A 24,732-nucleotide genomic window follows, 5' to 3' on the forward strand; every position below is an offset into this window, starting at 1 on the left:
GACCATGATGCACTTGGCGGAGTGAAGTTTTTTGCAACTCGATGCTGCCACCTAGTGACCATAATCAGCAACTACCTGTGGAATTCCTCTTACAGTCTGATTCTTCATTCAGTACAAAACAATGTCAGAAACATAAGAAAACAACATAGAAAACGTTCATTTATGTTCAACAAACAGTAGAACTATAAATACTCAGTGGATAAAATATATTTATTTACTATTTTACCACCTGGTTACATCATAGCAACATATCCTAATGATTAAACATCAGTATATGAGTCCTTAATCAAAACATTTGATAGGTGCCACGTTGCAGGAAATATTATAGATTTACTGTATATTGATAATTAACCATCAAAAACATCATAAAATCTTTGACATCCTGATAGCTGATGAGCAGGGCAGTGAGAAACAGGCAGACAGGAGCCAGGAGGAGAAAACTTCTACAGAGTTAAAGACTTCAGCTGAAGAGAGTAAAGCTGTGAAATTCTCTGTTTTATCATTATATTTATTAATATTTATTATTAATTACATTTATCAGTAATGACAGTTAAATCAGCTGATGACATCTTTCCAATGTGTTAACTTAATTTAACACATTTAAATATCTCTCATTTAAATAAAGAACTATTAATAATTTACAATAATAAATAGATGTCTATGTGTCTATAGATGTTTATAATAAATGAACGTGTATTTTTATGTAAATACGGTGCTTTTAAGAATAAATCTGGCTAAAATGATCTACAGTGAGACCAGGACCAGTTGGTCTCCTATAATGGACTGATAACAAAAAGATTTAAGCCCTGATGTTTCTATCAGTGTGACACATTTCTCTGTAACGTGCTGTTTATCTTGTGCAGGTAGAAGTCCTTTAGGAGAGCTGACTGTGATTAAGTAGATGAAGCATGGGAACAGAGCATGTGTTTTGTCTCATCCATCATTAAGCTTTCTGCCTACAAACTTTGTTAATGTCTGTTTTCACCTGAGGACAAATGCTTGTAAGTTAGAATCACAGTTTACTTTTACATTTTAAGGACTGTAAATCCTCGAAATGTAAACCTGGATTATATTAAACAGAATTTCCAGACATCATAATTTCGGCAAGCTAAAACGGTGAATGGTGAATGGTGAAATTCATGACTTGAACGGTTATTATTAATCATTTTAATTAAAGCCACTTGTAACGATATTTGGGGTTGGAGAGGTGACGGCATGGTGCTGCCATTAAGATGTAGCGTACGCGTCAGATGTCGCCCACAGCTGATGAAGTAGGCGCTCAGGGGAGTCGAATGTCTGCTCAGGAGTTTTAAAAATTAGAGGGAACATTGGCCATAATCCTGCGCCTAGATAAAACAGCAGGATACTGCAGGGTGGGACATTAGCACCGCCATAAACCAAATGTGGGTCATTTTGAGCAGTGTGGGGAGTTTGGCCGACCTCCCAGCCCCCCGTGTAAATAAAAGGAACAGAACAGAATGATTTTATGACGTAAACAACATAAATTAAGTCTCAGTTTTCTGCTTGTTTCCACCAACTCTACAACCAGAGCCCACCTAACCATGAACTGACTGATGGACCCTGCTTCAAATGTTTAGAGTCAGCCGTGCTGGAATGGTTTGACTCAGTCTCAGAGTAGCCCTGCAGCTGGTCTGCCTGATAAAAGTATCTTTAAAACACAATTAAAGTCCAGGATGGTTAAACAAGGCCTGATTTCATTATGAGACTGCAGGAATTGTAAACAAATATTAATTCGCTCAAGTCTGACAGACTGCAGGAAAACGCTGCATGAAGTGACGGAGCCCATACAGCAGCAAATGTTTGCATGGACCAGCACAGGACCAGCTGGTCTAAAACAGTCTGGATCACTGGTGAACTAAGGCCCTCTTAGTTATGATCTTGATTGAGAAACAAGATCTTGAAAACTTCACTATAACACTGAATACTATTATCTTTTTACTTTATTTTCTGGCTTTTTATTCCTTTATTGGAGAGAAAAGACAGTGGAAAGAGCTGGAAACAGGGATGAGAGGGTGGGTAATGACATGGCTGGACCTGAACCTGGACCACCCTGGTAAATAGGCTGCTACCTAACTAATAGGCCATTTTCACCCCAATTCTTGATGTTCATATTATGCCTCATGCTGCCTGTGAAAATAAAGCAGCTGATAAAATGTAAGAGGCTGGTAGATTTTGGAATCCACCATTCACAGTGCCAGGTTGGTTACAGTTCATTTCCAGCCCTGGAAAACACTGATAAAGCTGGTTTGACTTAACCTTGCAAAGCAGATGGATACGCCCATTTCTGCGTTTCTCACTGGTGAATACATCTTGCAAAGCTCCCGTCTGAACTGTTTGGGCCCGGTTAGAAAATGACAGGATCAATCAGCGACGAGGGGCAGTACCTTTAGGTGGGCAGAGTTGTGATGTAAGCAAGCATCAACAAGAGGCCAGTGCAATTATAGCGGAAGACATTAGCGTGGATGCTGCTAAAGCGCCAGTTTTATCAAAACTTGACGACATTTCTTCGTTTAAAGAAGAACAAAGAACAGCAGTGAGTTGTTTTCTTTTCAAAACCACAGAAGTTGTGTACTGACGTGTCTACAGTTGCCATGGTTCATGTTATGCAGTTCTCAGTGCCAAACCCAGAGGCTTTTTGGATAAAAAAACAATTCAAAACGATTCCATAGATGTCTGTCTGAGCCTCTATGAGGCATAGAAACGGTTCCTGTCTGTAGCGGTGAGCCTAACTTCCCTGCAGGTACGACCAGTCAGTCCTTAAAGGGGCGTGCTCACTGAGATCATTAAGGGCTGATGCCATTGACAGGTACCTCATATGACCTTACTTCAAAAATACAGAAAAATCCCTGTAAGACATGTAGGAGGCAACCTAGACTGTCTACTTTAAAGCACACAGCAGCAGGATCTCTTTATGCCCAGCAGGGGGCAGAGTGATGCCACTAGTGTGACATCACGTGAAAGCACACACTACCAAAGTACAAACCCAGGTAACCTGGATACTGACATCAACCAGCTCTCATTCTGGATAGGTCATGTTTATTTGAAGCATTTTTACCCTGATCAGGCTTTTTTAACGAATACTTGTCCTGTAAACATGACAGAAAGCATCCGCTCAGAGCGCTGGTTCTGTTCCGCTAATGAGTCGAGAAAGAAGGACCGGGTCTAACCAGCATTCAAGGATCACTGTAAAGATAAAACTCCACTTTAATTTAACAAACAACATGGCACATTTCCTTAAATCTAACCAGACAGTTTCATGTCAGCACATACACAGGATGAAAACACTCTAGTAGCCAAGTGTAGGTTTATTAAGGCTCTAACTGTCAGGAAGGATTGAGTACTTTGACTAAATGTGAGCTGAACTGTGGGGGACCATGCTGAAGTAGCTACACCCTATTAAGCCAGTTTGTTAGTTTATTAGTCGGAAGATACTCACCTTTTCTCACTAACCAATCAGGAACAAGCTCTGAGTCTGCTCTTCCTGTGTGATATCCAGTCTTTAAATGTACCCGTAGATGATCAGAGAGTATCTGCAACATCCTCATGAAACCACAGCTCTCATCCTGAGACTGAGTGTATTTAAAATCAAACAATAAAAAGATTCAATACTGAAGGAGCGATGGGGCCTCCAGCGACCACAGGACCTGTTTCCTCTGACCAATCAGGTGAGGGGAACAAATCTCAGCGTGTGAGGGCAGACTCAATATCCCCGTAGGAAGGACAATTCAGTCTGACTGTGCAGCGTCTTTACTGAAAATTACATTCTTCTACAAGTAATGAGCATCTGAGGAACTCTCCCAGCAGCGTGAGGAGAGACTTTACTCCACAGTGTGTTAATCAGAGATGTGATACTGGGACAAAAACACGGTTTTAATCTGTTCTCCAGTCCTCAGAGTCAGCTGCAGCTGTGGAGACGAGGCGTGAGGACTTTATCTCTGAACAGAAAACAAGATACAGGAATGACAGAACTACTTCTGCTTATCTACAGACATCTGACCTCAAAGACCACCACCAGCTAAGAGGTTCAGGGGGAAATTACTTTTTCACACAGGGCCAGATTATCGGGGCCAGATCGGATTATTTTTACCCTTAAAAAATTAAATAATCATTCAAACACTGCATTTTTCATTTACCTGGGTTGTCTTTGTGAAATATAAATATTGGTTTGATGATCTGAAACATTTAAATGTGATAAATATGCAAAAAACTCAGGAATTAAAAAGGGGCAAATACTTTTCACATCGCTGTAGATCAAACTTTGAAACATGCTGGCTGTAATGTGATGCACAACAACACTAGCTGAAAAAGACTTTAATTCTTTTTAGTTTTTTAATCATCCTACATGCTGCATCCTGCAACAGAAACACCAGGCACATGTTTAAGAAATGTTAATTTATCTTTACACATTTTGATGTGAAATGTAGATAAAGTGAAGCGGTGCTTTTTGGTTATTTTAGCTGCTAAAGTAGTCCGTAACTTTTTATACACCTCCCATAATAGAGGATATAAATAGCCTAATATTTAAGTCCAATCTTTTAAAGCACATGGGGCACAGCATCACATCAAGGTTATGGGAGTTTTTGATTTTTCAATTGTTTTTATTTTTATTTTGTTTTTCAATTTCAGTTTAGTTTTTATTAGTTTTGACTGCTGGTTTGTTAGTTGCCAACACTTCCCTTATTCATGCACTGCATGAATAAGAAGGGAAGTGTGTGACTATGAAGCACGTTAGATCAGTAACAGGTCAACAGTTTGAGGTTAAAATGGCCTGAACTTCTACAGTGTCTGGGCCTTTAGAGACTGAGCTGATCGACGATCTGCTCCTCCTCCTCTCAGTCTAAGTGAAGGAAGATTTACCTAACCTCTGCCTCCACTCGGCCTCGCTCCCCCATCACCCGAGCAGCAATAAAAACAGGTAAACAACAGGCTGGCAGAGTGGAGCAATAACAGAGAGGGACTAAAGGAGCTGTGTGACTCATTAAGTGTCAATACCCCCACAAAGCCCCTCCCCCCAACAAAAACACATAAACACACACAATACACACCAACACACAGACACACAGACACACGGCTGTTTTCAGTGAAGAGGAGTCACTGCTCCTCAGAGAGCAGAGCGAGCATCAGAGCAGGAACCAGAGAGAGGAAATGAGATTTATATTGAGAGGTAATAAGCTTTATTTCGGGGCTTTAGAGCTCAGTGAGAACTCTTTTTCTGCTCCTCATCATAAAATATTTCAGGATGTGGGTGAGAGAGTTTGATAGAGCTACCGACCAGAAACCATGACACAAATATCACCAACATTTCAGCTGCAGGAAACCTTAGCAACCTCCAATGAAAACATGAAGCCAATGCAGAAATGCATACAGATGCAGTTCCTCTAGTGTCCACTGGAGGCTGTCTCCTGTGGTGAGTTAATCCTCATAAAGGCCCATATTGAAATGTCTAACATTACAGCAGAAATAAGCCTGCTTCCCTCTCTGTCTAAGTTTAGCAGCCATACTAGATTTAATCTTAGGCTTAATATCCTGAAAAGGTCACAACTTTGTAGTCACATATTTTTTCATTTGAAATTTTTGCTTTTTTTGAAATGTTGTAGACTTTAACTGATGGAGACATTAGCCTACATGGCATACATCGGTGCTTAGTGCCGCATAGCTCTGCTCCCCTAGCTGTACGGCAAAAGTCTCGTTTCCATCTCAGCACATCATAGCTGAACAATAAAAGCTGCTCTAATTATTCTGAACATGGTTAGCTCCCAACAGGACTCAGACATGCTAATCCAGTTTTTACATTCATGGTCCTAAAGAGACTCAGCAGTGAGAGAGTTTGCTCTTCTCAAACTTCACTTCTAACAAAAACTAAAGTGGCATAAATTCATTTGAATTCTAAAATAAGACAACAGATTTAGGGCAGAAAGATGGCTCAGAGCGAACACTGTCCGTGCCAATAACACAAAAGTGGGTTCATCAATGTGTCCCACTTCCTCTCTGTTATTATTGTGAATCAGTCTCTGCTCCATCAGTAACCTTGAACTTTAACTTTCATCACTCCAACCACCAAAAACTCTCCCACATTATAAATTATGACGCTTGTCTCGCTCATTTAACACCCCAGTATTTATCTGCTCACAGATTAACGCCTACTGTCTAAACCTGCTCTCTTTATCACCACAGAAGGTTAACATCACATGACTTACTGTCCTTTAAAACTCACAGCTGTGGACGTTACGCTGAGACGATAGTAAGGCTCATTACACATGGCTCCAGCCGCACCACTGATTCATGAACAGAAGGTTTAATGTAATACATTTACCAGTCATTCATGTCCTTACATTTTTGGAAATTCCCTTTCTCACACACACACACGCTTCACAGACATGAATGATCCCCCCTGCCCAGTGGTATGCACGGGGGGCCATCATGGCCCAATTGTTAAAAAACGGACGCTAAAGTGCCCACTTTGTAGCCGAAACACACGCTAAACTGCCCTCTTGGGTGAAGAAAACACACTAAACTCCAGAAGACCATTAGGGCCGAGAGACACTATGAAACATTACTGTTGCTGTGACTTTAATGTTGGGCCCTTTTTTGATCTATATTGAGCCAGAACTATATCTCACAGAACCAGTTTGGATTATCTGGTGCTAATATGGTGTTAAAATGCACTAGAATACAGGAAATGGCATCTACTTCATTGAAAATGTTCTGGGGAAGACCCCCAGACCCCCTAGGGATTTATTTATTTACTTCTGTGTGTTCTTCACAGTCCAGCGTTGAATCTACACAGTTCTTGTGTATGCTGATCCTAACTACAAACTAACTTGAGTAGTCTGTCTAGTTAGTCTGTTTTAAGGCTATATAATGTGCCATTTGTAGAACATAAACATTTCTAAAGTGCCCTCGAAAACACGCCAAACTTAGTGCCCTCTTCAGTGGCGAGAGCGCGCTGTATGTGCCCTTTATTTTCTTTTTGCGCCTGCCCTTGGAAAAGTCTGAGCACGCCACTGCCCCTGCCTCTGTACAGTGAGATGAAAGCAGGGCGCATTTTACCTTAATACAGTCCGTTGTCTATGCCTTCACTGGAAGTTAGCCGCCAGCTGAATGGTACCTACCATCCACAGTGGCTGATGGGTTATTAAAGCTAACGCTAACCCCAGACTCCTGCCTCTCTGCTCAGACTCAGGCTGTTTGCTGGAGTGATAGTCTCAGGGTACCTCAGCCCAGCCCACCAGGAGCTAACTTCTCTTCCTGCTGAAAGTGTGTTGAAACCAATGTTTGCCTGTCTTTAACCTGGATGATTAGAAAGAGCATGTTGTGGCTGTGTCTCTCTCAAAGCAGCTGCTCTGCTAGCGCCATGATGCTTAAGTTTAGGAAGTATCCGACAATAGCCACGTTCTACTTCTGCCAAAATCATTACAATAAAAGTCCCTGCTTCTTATGTTGGAAAGACTTTTATTTGAAGGAGCAGCATCAGGACAGAGTGTATTCAGTAGGAACTTAATGACTGGGACATCTCATAAAAATGAGACTTCACTCCACATATACACCTGAACGCTGAACATTAGGATGTCTGATCATGTGTTCGTATGCAGAATGAGAGGATGATGTTTTAGCTCTGAACTCAAACATGAATTTCTCTGGAGGCTCAAACACAGAGCAGACAGTCCAGAGGAACAGACAGACGAGTCCTCAGTTAGGATGGTACTTCATCTTTTTCTTTCTCATGCGTGGGCGTGTCCTAGACATCCAAGAGCTCATGTCACCGTTCCAGGATTTTAAAACAATCACGTCTACCGAGGGGTGTCTCATGATTGGACTTTGACCTGGTGTTTAATAAAACAGCCATCTGTCATACAATAAAGCTAAGATACAGATTTTCATGCATCACTACAACATTATGTGTCCACTACAGAAACAGACAGCTGAGGTTAAACGTTCATCATCAGCGATGTTATCGTCCAGCCTTCACACATCGACCAAAGAATCAGAATCAGAATCAGAAGTCTGATGTAACTGAGGACTCAGCTGTTCCAGGAGGATAATGATCAGACATTTTCAGAATTACAGAGTGAAAGCATGTTTCTGAGATCAGGGGTTTTATTAGGCCTTTTTTTAAAGGAGGGTGGTTTGAAGTGACCTGGAAGGATTTCTAAGATGTGCTTTTATTCTGAAGGGCAAGTCTCCATCTCTTTGTTTGCTGAGATCTCAAGTCCAAATTGTCCTGTTTTCTTTAAAATCTGGTTGAAATTAACTCATTGAGTGTCATTGACGTATATACATGTCAAAATGTTATTTCAGCGGCTGGCACAAGGGGGAGCTCTCACGCTCCCTGTGAGTAATTTTGGGGCTTCTGGGATACGTAGTCGGAACACGGAAGAGACGGTAGATCAAAGCCACAGAGATCAGAGCAGGAAGTGGAGAAGCAGAAGGATGGAGGTAATCTAAGCTAAAAATTTCAAAATATTCATTAGCGGCTCAAAATGGCCCCCAAAAAACTGAGGGATCAAGTGGCCAGTTTTGCCAGCAGACGCTGGAAGAAACTTCAAACTTTTGCGTAAGAAATCGGTCACTCACTGAAACCGACAGTGAGTCCAGGGATCAGCGTGGTCATTCATCTGCCTCTGCCGGCCAAAAGGCTACAGAATGCCGCCAGGTGCGTCAGAGAAAAGGCACCTGCTATCCAGCTGGATGTATACAGCGACAAAACTTCAGAGACTTTTCTGACCCAGACTCTGAGGAATGGCTGCCGAGTGAGCGGAGCGGATCTTGTTCTCCGTCCCAGAGTGAGGGAGGTAAGTTAACGTAAGAAACCCACTGATTATTCAGGAAATATAGCCAATGAAACCATCACTCATGCTCCTGTGGTTTCACAAGCAGACTTGAGAGAAGAGCGAGCCCCATGCACTTCTACAACACGGTCTGTTGGCACAAAAAGAGGCAAGAACAAAAAGATTCTATATCATAGATTATATATTATATGTATAACATATTATATACTATATTACTTCTACCGGCAGTGCCGGGGGACAAGCAGGAGAGGACGTGGGCGTTTCAGGGGTCCAGTGGCGGCCATCCAGTTGTATTGTGCTTTATTTTGTATTTATTTTATTTGTTTTACAATAAAACAACATTTCTAATACAATTTTCAGATGTCTTTTATGTCATTGAAGGCAAAATTATAACATTCAAATCACTGTTTTGCTTGACAGACTCTCTTTCACAAAAATGCATTTTTCTCAGCTTTCTAGAAAGAAAAGTGGTCTTTTTGGTGAAACTAGCCTCTATTCAACTTCAGATAAATCAAGAATAGAACAAGCTGCAAACAAATGTTTTTTTTCCATGATGAAATAGAGAGTTTCTTCTTTCATTTGAGCTATTGGGTGTTTTCAGAGTCATAGTACAAAATATTCTGTGGGTCTTGAAAGATGACTCAAAATGGCCAAAAACGCTGGCACAAGCCACTTTCCATTTTATAAAAGGGCTGGCACTCAATGAGTTAAAAATGTAAATCTGAAGTTTTAAGCAGGAGGTGGTGATGGGTTCTGATGTCAGACCAGGTGAGAAACACTGCTCTAAAGGATGAAGAAAGAAGCTTCACTGCCTCCTGTAGCAGATGAACACCAGCCTAGCCTTCACCAAAGGAGAGAAGCAAATACAAACCACCATTCCCTGCATCAGATTCATTTAAAGTGCAGCACCTCTCAGCAGATCATAGCACTCTGTGAGTCTGATGTAAAAGACTAACCTGAGTCACCGGGCTGGTGTTTCTGTCCTATCTTACTATAGAGGGAGTATTTATCCAGACTCTACAGCAGAGCATCCATGTTGGAGCGTGTGCACACTTTTGTGTAAATGACATACAAGCAACAACAGAGAGACAAGTCAAACTCCGCACAAGTGTGTGTGTGTGTGTGTGTGGCTGTTCAGAGTTTCTTTAACATGAACTCACCACTGGAACAGTCCAGTCCTCCCCAGCCGGGCTCACACTGACACGTATCAGGAGACACACAGCGACCGTGGGCGCACTCTTCAGTGCACAATGCTGAGGAAGAAGAGGAGGACATGAAGATTAATGTAAGAATAAGAGTAAGACTGTCTATAAGGACATTTCAGTGTCAGAGGAATCAGACTGACAGCAAATACATCCTAGTATAGATTAGATAGATTAGTGAAGGCATTCCAGGCATCATTTACATTCAACATTGTGGGCGGGTTAGCTGATCTACCTCATAGCTGTGCCACACAAAGGGAGAAGAAACTGAAGTCATGTGCGAGCTTTAAATACCTTAAAACACATTTTAGTACCAAACAGTGTTGGATGGACAGACAGCAGAGTCAGACACAGGGAGGAGAGAGTGGGGAGTGACATGTGGGAAAGGGGCCACAGGACAGACCTGAACCCGGGCAGCTCAGGTACACGGAGCATGACCTGATCACTCGGCCACCTGCACCCCAGTGCTATCTAAGTTTTGATGTTATAATACCTTCCACAGTTATTCCCATTGTTTACTGTAGAACTGTTGCATGATTCAGAATCCCATTACCCAGCTCAGACCAAGAACACGACGTAGAATCAACTCTTAAGTGCAGATCACATGTCTCTAAATGTGTTTCATTTGTTCATCTTTGTCAATGAAAATAATTTAAAGTTGATTTATAGATTCTGGTTGTTTACTCTCGAGCTGAGCGCACCAGCCGGACTGAAATTGAGGTGGTCTCGTCTCCTACACTGGATGTAGCTGTGACCGACTTCTAGGCCTACCTTTAAACCGAGCATAATGGACGTCGATTAGCGCTGAATGTTGTTACATACTGCACTTCCCTCCTGTTCCAACTCCTATCAAACCTTTCTCAGAAAATGAAATGAACAGAAACAAAAAAAAAGAAGTCTTTATTTCTTTGTAGAGCCCTCTTATGAACCAGCATGATGATGTCTGATCAATATAGATGACATGTACAGTCATGGACGAAAGTATTTGGCACCCTTGGAATTTTTCCAGAAAATACACCATTTCTCCCAGAAATTGTTGCAGTTACAAATGTTTTTGGTATCCACATGTTTATTTCCTTTATTTTCATTGGAACAACACAAAAAGCAGAAAAAAAAAAACATGTACCCAAAACTCAAAAAATGGGCCAGACAAAATGATTGTCCCGCTTTTAAAACTGTGGGTAAATCATTTTATTTCCAGCATGTGATGCTCATTTAAACTCACCTGTGGCAGTAACAGGTGCTGGTAATCTAGAAATCACACCTGAAGCCAGTTAGAATGTCTAAAAGTTGACTCAACCTTTGTGTTGTGTGTCTGTGTGTCACACCAAGCATGGAGGAGAGGAAGAAGAGCCCAGAATTGTCTGAGGACTTAAGAAGCAAAATTGTGGAAAATCATGAACAATCTCAAGGTTACAAGACCATCTCCAGAGATCTAGAAATTCCTTTGTCCACTGTGTGTAATATAATCAAGAAATTCATAACCCATGGAGCTGTGGCTAATCTCCCTGGATGTGGACAGAAGAGAAAAACTGACAAAAGAATGCAACACAGGATAGTTGGAATGGTGGATAAACATCCTCAGTCAACTTCCACACAAATTCAGGCTGTCCTGCAGACTCAGGGTGCAAAAGTGTCAGCTGGGACCATACGTGGTCATCTGAATGAGATGAAGCACTATGGCAGGAGACCAAGGAGAACCCCACTGCTGACAAAGAGACATAAAAAAGCCAGACTGGAGTTTACAAAAAAGTACCTGAGTGAGCCTCAATCCTTCTGGGAGAACATTTTGTGGACAGATGAGACTAAGGTAGAGCTTTTTGGAAAAGCACGTCATTTTACTGTTTACAGAAAACAGAATGAGGCCTACAAAGAAAAGATCACTGACTGTGTGCAAGGAATCATGAAATCTGGAGACTATCAAAAGATTTTGGGCCGCAATGTAGGGCCCAGTGTCAGAAAGCTGGGTCTGGGTCAGAGGTCATGGGTGTTCCAGCAGGACAATGACCCCAAACATACCTCAAACAGCACCAAGAAATGGTTGGAGACAAAGCTGGAGAGTTCTGAAGTGGCCAGCAATGAGTCTGGATCTAAATCCCATTGAACACCTATGGAGAGATCTCAAATCTGCTGTTGCAAGAAGAACCCTTCAAATCTGAGACCTGGAGCAGTTTGGAGAAGAGGAGTGGTCCAAAATTCCAGCTGAGAGGTGTAAGAAGCTTGTTGATGGTTATAGGAAGTGATTGGTTTCAGTCATTATAGACTTCAAAGAGAAACACATTCAACATTAAACCCAGAGAGACATCAGAATGACTTTTAATAAAACAAACTCGTCTTTTCACATTCAATTGTTATGTCATTGCATCAGAAAGCAGCAGCATTAAGAGCAGCTCTGCAGGAGAAACTGACTTTAGGCTGTAAAATGTTACTATTCAGTCTCTATATGTGCTTTATAATACAGCTTTCATTCAGATCTGAATGAGGAGGAAACAGGGCTCTGATCAAATATGAAACATTAATGAATGCATTTACTATCTGGATGTTTTTTTAAGTTTGGGTCTTTAAATGATTTTTATATCAGTTTTAAACTCAGAAACACAAAACATCTCCTGGTGGGCATTGAAGGGTTTAAACTGCTGCACATTTTTACTAAAGCAACAGTCAAAGGAACTATTTCTGCACAAATGATCATCTTTAAGATTGCATATAAATATACATACATTTACAAAATATAACCTGTAACCAAATTTGCAAAATTCTTCAAAATAAAATTCTTTTTGCTGGTTTCCATCCACTCACTTTAGGGCTTGTGTCCATAGCTGGAGTTTCTGCCTCAGCTCGCATTGTCAATACAAAGATTTCAACATTCAGCATCCTGAACAGTGAAGACAGGTCAGTAGGGGGCGCTAGGGCACCACTCTGTGATTAACATGTACCATAAACAAGTAGATTCACCATAAGACCTTTGGAGAGAAGAATGTTAGAGTCAGACCTTTGAAGAGAAGAGAATATTAGAATAAGACCTTTGGAGAGAAGAGAATGTCAGAGTAAGACCTTTGGAGAGAAGAGAATATTAGAGTAAGACCTTTGGAGAGAAGAGAATGTTAGAGTAAGACCGTTAAAGAGAAGAGAATATTAGAGTAAGACCTTTGGAGAGAAGAGAATGTCAGAGTAAGACCTTTGGAGAGAAGAGAATGTCAGAGTAAGACCTTTGGAGAGAAGAGAATGTCAGAGTAAGACCTTTGGAGAGAAGAGAATGTCAGAGTAAGACCTTTGGAGAGAAGAGAATGTCAGAGTAAGACCTTTGGAGAGAAGAGAATGTTAGAGTAAGACCTTTGGAGAGAAGAGAATGTCAGAGTAAGACCTTTGGAGAGAAGAGAATGTCAGAGTAAGACCTTTGGAGAGAAGAGAATATTAGAGTAAGACCTTTGGAGAGAAGAGAACGTCAGAGTAAGACCTTTGGAGAAAAGAGAATGTTAGAGTAAGACCTTTGGAGAGAAGAGAACGTCAGAGTAAGACATTTGGAGAGAAGAGAATGTCAGAGTAAGACCTTTGGAGAAAAGAGAATGTTAGAGTAAGACCTTTGGAGAGAAGAGAATGTCAGAGTAAGACATTTGGAGAGAAGAGAATGTTAGAGTAAGACCTTTGGAGAGAAGAGAATGTTAGAGTAAGACCTTTGGAGAGAAGAGAATGTTAGAGTAAGACCTTTGGAGAGAAGAGAATGTCAGAGTAAGACCTTTGGAGAGAAGAGAATGTTAGAGTAAGACCTTTGGAGAGAAGAGAATGTTAGAGTAAGACCTTTGGAGAGAAGAGAATGTTAGAGTAAGACCTTTGGAGAGAAGAGAATGTCAGAGTAAGACCTTTGGAGAGAAGAGAATGTTAGAGTAAGACCTTTGGAGAGAAGAGAATCTTAGAGTAAGACCTTTGGAGAGAAGAGAATGTTAGAGGAAGACCTTTGGAGAGAAGAGAATGTTAGAGTAAGACCTTTGGAGAGAAGAGAATCTTAGAGTAAGACCTTTGGAGAGAAGAGAATGTTAGACCTTTGGAGAGAAGAGAATGTTAGAGTAAGACCTTTGGAGAGAAGAGAATGTTAGAGTAAGACCTTTGGAGAGAAGAGAATGTTAGAGTAAGACCTTTGGAGAGAAGAGAATGTTAGAGTAAGACCTTTGGAGAGAAGAGAATGTTAGAGTAAGACCTTAATCAAATAAACAGATTTTTTTTTACTGGTTAGTAAATAAACGTTTCTTTGAAAGGAGTTCTGAGTTCAAAAACAGAAAGTAGCATGGCGCTCCAATTTGAATGCATCGATGGATCATTGGTGACCATATTGATTTAGTTGGAAACAGTTCAACTTTTGGGAAAGTGAATGCTCATCAGTGTCACATTTTTACCTCACTGGCCAAACAGAGTTAAGACGAGGCGCCCTAACTGAACACAGGCCCTGTAGTCTGGTGCTTCAGTGTTAACAGGAGCAGAGAATGAGCCAGTGTAATTAGCTCAGTAATTATTAACATTCCTGAAACCATAGACATGGAACGCTGGCATTTAAGAAACAACCAGAAGAAACTGGAGATACTAGTATTTTGTGATTTGATGCAACTGTATAAATGACAGATGGAAATGATTTTATCTACCAGGCTCTGCATGTACAGCAGCACTGCTCACAGTCCCTGTCCTTTTCACAGCCAGTCAGCCACTCTCAGTCCCTGGTATGATGTACATGTCTTCTCTCTGCTAGATTCCCCTCTTTGTCTAGTTGTCACAAACAGATCTTCACCTGTGTCCATGTAGGCACAGAGACGAGAGCTCTGAGATATAAATATCAGCCCAGTGTCAAAGTGTCAGCCGTTTGTGCACGACTATGTTCTAGAGCAGGAGCTCAAATTCTGCTCATATTACCATGGAAGTCACCAAAATTTAACTCTGACCTTTGTCATTCATTTCATTCAAAGTTTTTTTTTGTTGTTTTTAACACAAAGACAACAAATCAGAAGGCTACTGACAACAATGGAGAACAGATGGAGTTGGCTGAAAGATGACATGCAGGCCTATCTGGCTCATCCGGTAAAGGTTAACACACTTCCTCCCTCCTCCACAGTCGAAGTAGGATCCTTCAGTGAATCAGCTCTGCATGCTCACATTAAACATACAGAGTGTCACACAGCAAAATCGGCAGTGTTAGATTAACACTGAGAGTGTCAAATCTAACACTAGAAAAGTGTTTATATGTGTCCACACTTTTGAGCGTTAACTTAACACTTTTCAAAGTGTTACTTTTTTTACACTGAACCAGTGTTACTCCAACACTGTATGGTGTTAAAAATTTACACTGAGTAGTGTTGATAGTACTCTACACTGGTGTCAGTGTTAAAAAAGTCAACTCTACTGGACTTCATGTAACTCTAGTGTGACAACACTAGAGAGTGTATTACAATGAACTCCAGTGGGTGCAGAATATTATCTTTTAATAACTAGATACAAGATGTGCAAGTCTCTAGAAAAAATTTAAATCAGTTACACCCAATGTCATTGATTCCTATCTCACATTGTATAACTGAAGTAACGTGAGGTATTTTAAGGCAATCATGGAGCATTGAGGCAGACTCTGAGTTGGAACCTGCTCTGAGTTGACAGACCGCACTCTCTCCAATAATTTTATTAAAGCCATTCACACAGTCAGGAGGTAATCAACCTAGCAGACGACTACACTCATGGTGCAAAAGTGATAAACGTCAAAAACTTAAGAACTCAAGATAATTCAAGAAACATGAGCAAGTGAATCCCAGCAGTGATCCCTGTACAACAGGCAACACTTAAACACAGCTAAACATCTGAATACATCGAAAACATCTAAAACACATCTATACATACTGCACAAAGGCATGATGGGAAAACTCTGCCCCCCAGATTTGAAAATGCAGTAGGCGGGGCTTGGATCAATTGACATTCTACAGTGTTAGAGTAACACTGGTGCATCAACACTGTCAAATAACTCCAACACTGAAGACCATTTACTCTGAATGGAGTTAAAATAACACTCTGAGTGTTAAAATCAACACTGAAATTTTTATGATCCAGGTTCTGATTTGTTAGGTTATGAGTTTTTCTAGTGTATTTCCTGTGTTTAGTTTTGATCCCTCGTGTTTTCCTTGTTCTGTGATTTCCATGTTTTTAGTTTTACATTGTACTTAGGTTTTCTAGTTTGTATATTTCTGGTGTTTAGTTCTTAGGTGTTTCTTACAGTCCTTGTGTTTCTGTGTATTTTGAGCCTTATGTTAGTTCATGTTCATGTTTAGTTACTCCTTGTATTTCATGTCTAGTTTATTCCTTGTTTTATGTCTAGTTTTACTCCTCATGTTTCATGTTTAGTAATTCCCTGCTTCCTGTTAGTTCTACATTCCCTGTGTTTCATGTTTAGTTAATTCCTGTGTCTCATGTTTAGTTTTCCTCCCTGTGTTTCTTGTGTAGTTTATTCCCTGTGCTTCTTGTTTAGTTATTCCATGTTTAGATTTACTCCCTGTGTTTTAGTCTCCCTCCTTGTGTTTGGTTCTTTGTATCCTCCTGTGTTTGTTCAGCTTCTAGTGTTCAGTTTTGTCATTCAGTCCTCGTGTGCTTCTTGTGTTAGGTTCCATGTTTCCTGTTTTACTTTGTAGTTTTCCTTCCCTTGTGTGTGATTCTAGTTTTGCTTCCTGCCTGAGTTTCCCTCCACCGTGATTACCTTCACCAGTTCCACCTGTGTCTGATTGTCCACACCTGTCCTCCGTTGTTAATCACTCCCTGTGCATTTAAGCTCTGTGTCTCCCTGTGTCTGTGTCGGTTCATCGTTGATGTCTTCCTCGTGTCAGTTACTCCTCGTGTTTCCCTCGTGCTCCTGTGGATTTTGTTTTGTTTCTTTGATTTTGATCCCAGTGTTTTAGTTGTAAGTAGTTCTTTTGTTTGTTTGTTTCATTAAACCAGTTTCTCCTAGTTTATCTGCATTTTGGGTCCTTCTCCTTTTGTTTTTGGATTTTGCCTGCCTGCCTTCTGTGACAGAAATGTTTAACACTGAGAATTTAACACTCCAGTTTTTGCTGTGCAGCTTTGCTACAGACAGTCTGAAAAGCTGACCCACAGAATGATAAGGTGACTCTTTCACCCACAGTGAAAATGAGCTGAAAGACACTGTTTACATCATAAATCACACTCACAGGGTTTCATGATTCCCTCGCCATGCCACAGACTGAGTCTCTGCGCTGGAGCTTCTCTGAGATGCTGAGCTGTCACACAGTAATTTGGTGAAAGTCGTCCCCTCTCTGTGCATATTGACCTCACTGTAAACACCTCTCATTTAAATACAACACCACTAACAGCCACGGTCAGATTAAAACTGTCTGCTGACGGCTGCTGCAGACTGAGCTGTAGATGTTATAAGAGGCGGGATGTGCATGACTTCTGCATCAGCATATCAAGTTTGTAACTATGACTCTGACTTGACTAGAGTTGATAAAACCAGGGTTAAAGTCAGTCTGGGGCTGTCAGCGACTCAACAGCTCAAACATGTTGTTTCCCTCGAGTCGTCCTGTCTTGCTCCGTTAGAGAGGAAGCTTTAATTCAAACCATGAAGAAATCGGTCTTTTATATGTATGTGATGCTTAGTTAAACGCTGTAGTTTAGCCTGAACATTTCAAGTGAATGGTCAGAACTGTGGGCACATGGGTGGGAGTGGATACCACAAACTGTGGTAACAGGATTAAGAAAACTCGAGTCACATTCAACACCAGGTCAGATCCGACTGACGTGCACCTCCACAAAAAGCCTGTTGAACATGACTTCCTTCATAACTCTGCTCTCTACAGTCACAGCAGCATAAAGAGGACCAGACGAGGCTCATTTTCTCACCAGTACAGAGAGATGCTGATACATAAGTCAACCCTGTGGCTTCATGGAAAACTCTGCCTGAGTCTGTATACATATCAGTGTTAAGATGGAGTTAAACTGTTGATCTGATAGTCGATCTTCTCCCTGATGTGTTCTGGGGATTAAGAAGCAGCATTTCTACTCCAGGTGCAGATCAGCACTTTGGACAGGAACAAGTGACCTGGTCTTTCTGCTCACATAGCTTTCATCGATCTGACATGCTTGCAGCACACATGTTCTGATAGTCCAGACTGTCCTGAAAGAGCACGTTTTAACTTGATTGTTCTTTAAAGGGCTGAGCTGCTACAACACAGGTGTCAAACTCAAGGCCTGGGGGCCAAATGCGGCCTGCGGTGCAGTGTTACCTGGCCAACAAGATCATATTTTATTTAGAACTGGCCCGCTGCTATGAGGTCTGAAGATTTACCCCAGTATAAAAATGTAAATTTAACCTTGAAGATTAAAAACAAAATCCTTGTTAAATTATAAAAATCTGAAAAAGCAGAGAGTAGAAATAATTAGATAAAAAGTCAGGAATGAGGGAAAGAAATTAATTTGTGTTTTCATTAAATATTTTCATTTTGCGTGAGATTATGACTGAAACTTAGGATTCAGATTTTTTAATTCATATTTTGACCTTCAAAATTCATAATTTTGACATTTCTCTCATATTGTGACCTTTTAGAGTCACAATTTTTAATTATATCTTCTTTTTAAACTCCTGATTTAGTGTTTTATCTCATATCTTGACCTTTAAACTCATGATTTTAACTCTCTATCTCTGTATTTGCCTTAAAAAAAACCTTATTTTGACTTTTCATTTCATATTTTGACCTTTAGAACTTATCAAGTTGAATTTTTATCTCAGATTTATTGATGCTGCGATTTTTTAATCATTTTGACTTTTTTCTAGAAATCTTAAAATCATTTATCATCACTGTTTAATTTTCCCTATAATTCTCTACCTGAGAAAACACGGTTGACGGTTTTCGGTTAAATCTTGACCCTGTTAGGCCCTCAGGTTAGACCTAAATTCAGATTTCAGCCCCTGCTGTGGTTGAGTTTGACACCCCTGCTCTACAGACATGTAGAAGGTCCAGGTTGACCAAAAATAGCAAAAACTGGCCTGGGGTTCCAAGGGTTAAAGAGGACTCGTCAGTGGGGCTTGGCCTTGGATTCCTGGATTATTTCTTCTGTGTCCGGTGTCTCTGTCGGTTCTCGTTGTGTATCAAACCGATGTTTCTTGAGGAGATGGAGCAGGGAGCCACAGAGCCACAGCTGCCTTACATTATGCAGAATATTCCCCATACCAGTATTAATTTTTCTGACAGGTTCCAAATTCTCCTCATGGAAATTTGAATGATTTTTGCAATTATTCATTTATGACATTCTTTTATGTAACTAAAGGACCGAGTCTAAGCTTAGAGACAAAGAAAGCTGCAGGTGCATGCTGCATTTACATCAGGTACATCATGACTTATTCATGAAGTCTATAGACTGCAATTTGTCACTTCTTGCATTCATTGATTAGGCATTATTTCATCTCAGCCTTTTTCAGTAACTCCTGGTTTCATGAAGGAGACTTAAACATCATTTCACAAAGACATGACTCAGTGCAGATCGTAGTGTTTCACCTAGACCACATCGCTGACATGATGCCTGTGATTGAGGAAAATATATTTACGTGATAACAAGGCTATCCTTGTAAAAATGTTTGCTTGATTTCTTGCCACGAGTTTGATGAGGTGATCAATATCTCTGATGTTTGCTAAGTATGGAGCTGCAGCCAAAAGACAAAATGCTTCCTGTGGCATAAAAGGGGGGAAAGAGACAACCAAAGTCAGCTTTACCTTCATTTTTGTTGTTTGGTTAATTTTGTACATGAGCTGACTGTGTAAAAGGGACTATAATAAAGCTGATTCTCATATTTAAGCACACAAACTCAGGCAAAGTTTACAAAACGATGATTTCAGTCATCTTTGGTTGTATTGTTGCAGTTTCATACAGTGTCCTGTGTTTGTTCAGTGAAATGAGAGAAGTTTTAAGATCTTCTGGAGTTCTGTCTACTAAAGAGTCAAAATTAAAACTACAACATCAGCATGTGTAGTCAGTGCTTTACACTCTGGCTGTGTGTTGGGGACGTGCTCTTTAAGACAGCAAATTATAGACAGAGACGGCCCAAATCCTTGAAGACAGACCACTTTATGCCGTCGACGTAGGGCCCCATATGTTGTTTAATGGTGTAAAGATTCAGCCTTCTCCTCGTCTCTACCAGTCCTCGTTAAAAGTGACGAGCTGAACTTCATCTAACATCCCCTCCAACTCCTTTATTGAGCCTCACTTGTGTATCTCAGTATGAATAGTGCATCATACATCAGGTGGAGCGGGTGCAGGGAGAAGACGGGCTGACAGCTCGGAGACTTCAGCTCCTCCATCACACAGATACGAGGAGCTGCAGCACGCCGTCTCTGTTTGTGCCGCTGAACAAATGCACATCACATAAATGAAAAATAACACTGCATTAAATCCATCTCCTGCACATTCATGCTATATTTTAACAAAGTTAGCTGTGTTTTAGGGCTATGAGGTGTAATTTAAAATCAGCACCGTGCACAGAAAGTGAAGTGCTGAGTGTGAGGAACTCTTGAGGAGGTGGTGAGGCAGAAAGTGTGGACTGGCCCCGGAGAAGCGGGCTGTTTCTGCAGCCACAGAGGGCTCGTCCTCTCTGAATTTATGGTGGCAGGGTGTTAACATTTTACAGCTTTCTCTCGTGCATTAGGACAGGAATCCTCGCAGCCATGTGGACTTGGCTCTGCTCGCTGAGTAAAGATTTATACGACACAAGATGAGAGGAAGGAGACTCAGGTACTGCCTCTATTACTGGAAGTATAACTCCTGCCCCACTAAGACAACCTGAGTTTTTCTCTCTGATTATTAAGTCTGACTCATTTTCATGGCAACACAAACACAACTTTCTATTCAAACGACATTCCTTAACCATCAGACCAGCTGTCATGGGCTGGTTTTTGTGCATTCAGACCATTTCAAGGAACTCTTTAACATCTTCTATCTCCTGCACTCAGGCATGGTTGAGATTACATCTTCCACTTCCCGTACTTGAGTCCACATCCATTTTTCCTCTTTAAGCAGACTCAGGTACCACACCTGAGTGTGATGTGTGTGTGTGTTCACACTGACATTAAAAAAAAAAGACTTAGGAGGCATGGAGGGAAATCAGCACCGCCACCAGCCAAATGTAGGTATTTCTGGCAGAGTCAGGTGAATTTTCTGAACTTACACCCACTGGGGCAGCTAAAAGAAAGCAGCCTTACCTAAAAGAGATATTTAGTTAAACGGCATAAAATAACCCCCCTTTTTTCTGCTTCTTCTTTCTGACTTTCTGACTTTTCTTCCTCCTCTCCTCCCCGTGTCAGAGCTGCTGTCAAATGTTCTCAGGCATCAGTGTGCTGGGATGGTTTGACTGTTTCATATCAGAGTAATTCTCCACTGTAATTAATTTATCTGTTAAAGAAATGTTTGAACCGATGTATCTTGAAAGTTCAAGAAAGTTGATCAAATCCTGAAGATGGCTTGACTGCAGAAAATCTGCAAAAAATATCTAATTCTAGCAAGTCCATACAACGTATAAAACAGGAAAATGCCTTTGAGTTTACATCACCCCTGTAGCAAGCACAACCAACGTTTGCATGGATCTGGTAAAACCAGTCAAAAACATTCGTTAACTCATTGAGTGCCATTGACGTATATATACGTCAAAGTGTTATTTCAGCGGCTGGCACAAGGGGGAGCTCTCACGCTCCCTGTGAGTAATTTTGGGGCTTCTGGGATACGTAGTCGGAACACGGAAGAGACGGTAGATCAACGCCACCGAGATCAGAGCAGGAAGTGGAGAAGCAGAAAGATGGAGGTAATCTAAGCTAAAAATTCTAAAATATTCATTAGCGGCACAAAATGGCCCCCAAAAGACTGAGGGATCAAGTGGCCAGTTTTGCCAGCAGACGCTGGAAGAAACTTCAAACTTTTGTGTGAGAAATCGGTCACTCACTGAAACTGACAGCGAATCCAGGGATCAGCGCGTTCATTCATCTGCCTCGGCCGGCCAAAAGGCTACAGAATGCCGCCAGGTCTCCCACGTGCATCAGAGAGAAAAGGCACCTGCTATCCAGCTTGGTACATACAGCAACAAAACTTCAGAGACGGACTTTTCTGACCCAGACTCTGAGGAATGGCTGCCGAGTGAGCGGGCAGATCTTGTTCTCCGTCCCAGAGTGAGGGAGGTAAGTTAACGTAAGAAACCCACTGATTATTCAGACAAATATAGCCAATGAAACCATCACTCATGCTCCTGTGGTTTCACAAGCAGACTTGAGAGAAGAGCGAGCCCCATGCAGTTCTACAACATCGTCTGTTGGCACAAAAAGAGGCAAGAACAAAAAAAAAAAACTATATCATAGATTATATATCATTTAAATAATATATTTAACATATATTATATTACTTCTATAATTTACAGGCAGTGCCGGGGGACACGCAAGCAGGAGGGGACGTGGGCGTTTCGGGGGTCCAGTGGCAGCCATCCAGTTGTATTGTGCTTTATTTTGTATTTATTTTATTTGTTTTACAATAAAATAACATTTGTAATACAATTTTCAGATGTCTTTTATGTCATTGAAGGCAAAATTATAACATTCAAATCACTGTTTTGCTTGACAGACTCTCTTTCACAAAAATACATTTTTCTCAGCTTTCTAGAAAGAAAAGTGGTCTTTTTGGTGAAACTAGCCTCTATTCAACTTCAGATAAATCAAGAATAGAACAAGCTGCAAACAAATGTTTTTTTCCATGATGAAATAGAGAGTTTCTTCTTTCATTTGAGCTATTGAGTGTTTTCAGAGTCATAGTACAAAATATTCTGTGGGTCTTGAAAGATGACTCAAAATGGCCAAAAACGCTGGCACAAGCCACTTTCCATTTTATTAAAGGACTGGCACTCAATGAGTTAACATGAGCAACAGTTCTGATTATTTAAACAACAGCTCCCTCTCAGTGAATTGCCTGTAGCTTGAATACTACCAGCCTTGATGCTTGTGTTAAGTAAGGGTTAATACTATTGCTGGGCCGTTAACAGCATTAACGTGCTACGTTAACGCGAGACTCTTATTGCGCGATAAGAAAATTATCGCATGTTAATCTATTCACTACAGGGGCTTACAGACACACCGCCGAGCACATGTAGCGGGCTACCAACACACCTCCAGTCATTTCCAGTGGGAGGAGGGAGGAGGCTTGGGTCTGCTATGAGCAGACTTACGCTCTGCTGAACTGGACAGCGTCTGTTTTTAATGAAAGAGTGGATGCTTGGGTGTGTGATTACAACCAGTAGCTGATATTACATGTTGTTTGCACATAAGCACAAACCTGAGGTTGCGCTGGGACAGAGCGCCGTATCAGCTTTATGACATCATCATAAAAACTAAACTTCTTTAAACAGCGCCGCAGTTTGTTCACATTTTTCTTCAATAAAGGGCGGAAATCATCAGAATCCAGTCAATAAATGGTGTGCTGTGACTAACCTTACAGATGAACACAGGCTGGAGTCAGTGAGAGGAGGTGCAAAGGCAGTAAAAGTCTCCTGTCACCTCAAAAACCGCTGTATCTTTGCAGCACGAGTCCATTTAATCCTCTGAGCTGCATGCAGATGTGCAGATACGAAGAGCAAAATTACTGGCATCTTAAAAGTGACTTTAATCATCCATGGATGCATGACGGACTTTTTGCCGGGTCAAAACAAAAACAATCTTCTTCTTCTTTCTCCTCCTTTGCGGGGTTGTAAACCAGCTACTTGCATACCGCCACCTGCTGTTTCAGACTGAGTAAATACGTAAGTGCACCAGGGCACGGTTTGATTTTGCTAGTGTGAAAGCAAGCCTGCAGGGGAAGGGGGAGGGGGAGGAATCACGCCGTGGTGCGGCTCGAATCAACTGGGCCTAATGTGAAAGCACCCTAAAATCCCGCTGGATCCATCCTGACAGAGAGCTTCATACAGCACACGCTCAGCCATCACAGCGCTGAGACAAGTTGGAGGGATGGAGAACAACCTTTTAATTCTGTCTCTGTTAGGACCTGTGAGTAGGCTACAAACGTATGCCTTTATCTGTTAGATTTTCATGACGGATACCATGGACACTACGGTGTTAAAGTGAGGTTTCAGAGAGACAGAGGAGAGTCAGGCGGTGGTGAGCGAGCGAGAGAGAACAGGCGCTGATCTGAATCATCCTTCACCATCTCTCTGTTATATTTCCATGGTTGAAATCCACATGATAAATGAGCAAACTCTGGTGTTTAAAGTGAGGGTTCAGTGGTGAGCAAGCGAGGCGTTCTCAAGCAGTCTGTGATGCATTTTCCTTAATATTTAGATAGGTCAAGCATTTTTTTAATGATTTGAATTTAGCATCTTAATCTAGATTAATCTAGATTATCTACAGGATTGCAGTGAGATTAATCTAGATTTAAAAAAATTAATCTATGCCCAGCATTTGTTAATACCCAGTAAAGTAGCCAATTATCAGGGATTAATGGACGACGTGGAGGCCTGAACCGGAGGACGGCTGCCTCCATGAAATGCTCTGTTGTTTCACCAGTGTGTTTCAGGTCATTATCTTTCTGCATGATGAAGGATTTCCCAATCAGTTTGGTTGCATCTTTCTTTAAATGATCAGACAGAATGTTTCTGTAGACTTCTGAGTTCATGTTTCTGCTGCCATCATGTGTTAGATCTTTAAGAAGATTAATGAGCCCGTCCC

The 24,732-nt window shown here is 41.2% G+C and overlaps 1 protein-coding gene across 1 annotated transcript in view; it reads right to left on the minus strand.

Moving 5' to 3' along the window:
• LOC121511398 (multiple epidermal growth factor-like domains protein 11) overlaps positions 1-24,732 on the minus strand; it is a 181,855-nt gene that overhangs the window by 135,039 nt on the left and 22,084 nt on the right. The window contains exon 4 of the mRNA XM_041790064.1: positions 9,971-10,063. Coding sequence (XP_041645998.1) covers positions 9,971-10,063 — 93 coding nt within the window. The remainder of the gene's footprint in view (positions 1-9,970; positions 10,064-24,732) is intronic.

Source organism: Cheilinus undulatus, linkage group 1 (genome assembly GCF_018320785.1).
Source record: "Cheilinus undulatus linkage group 1, ASM1832078v1, whole genome shotgun sequence".
In the NCBI taxonomy this organism is placed as follows: domain Eukaryota; kingdom Metazoa; phylum Chordata; class Actinopteri; order Labriformes; family Labridae; genus Cheilinus; species Cheilinus undulatus.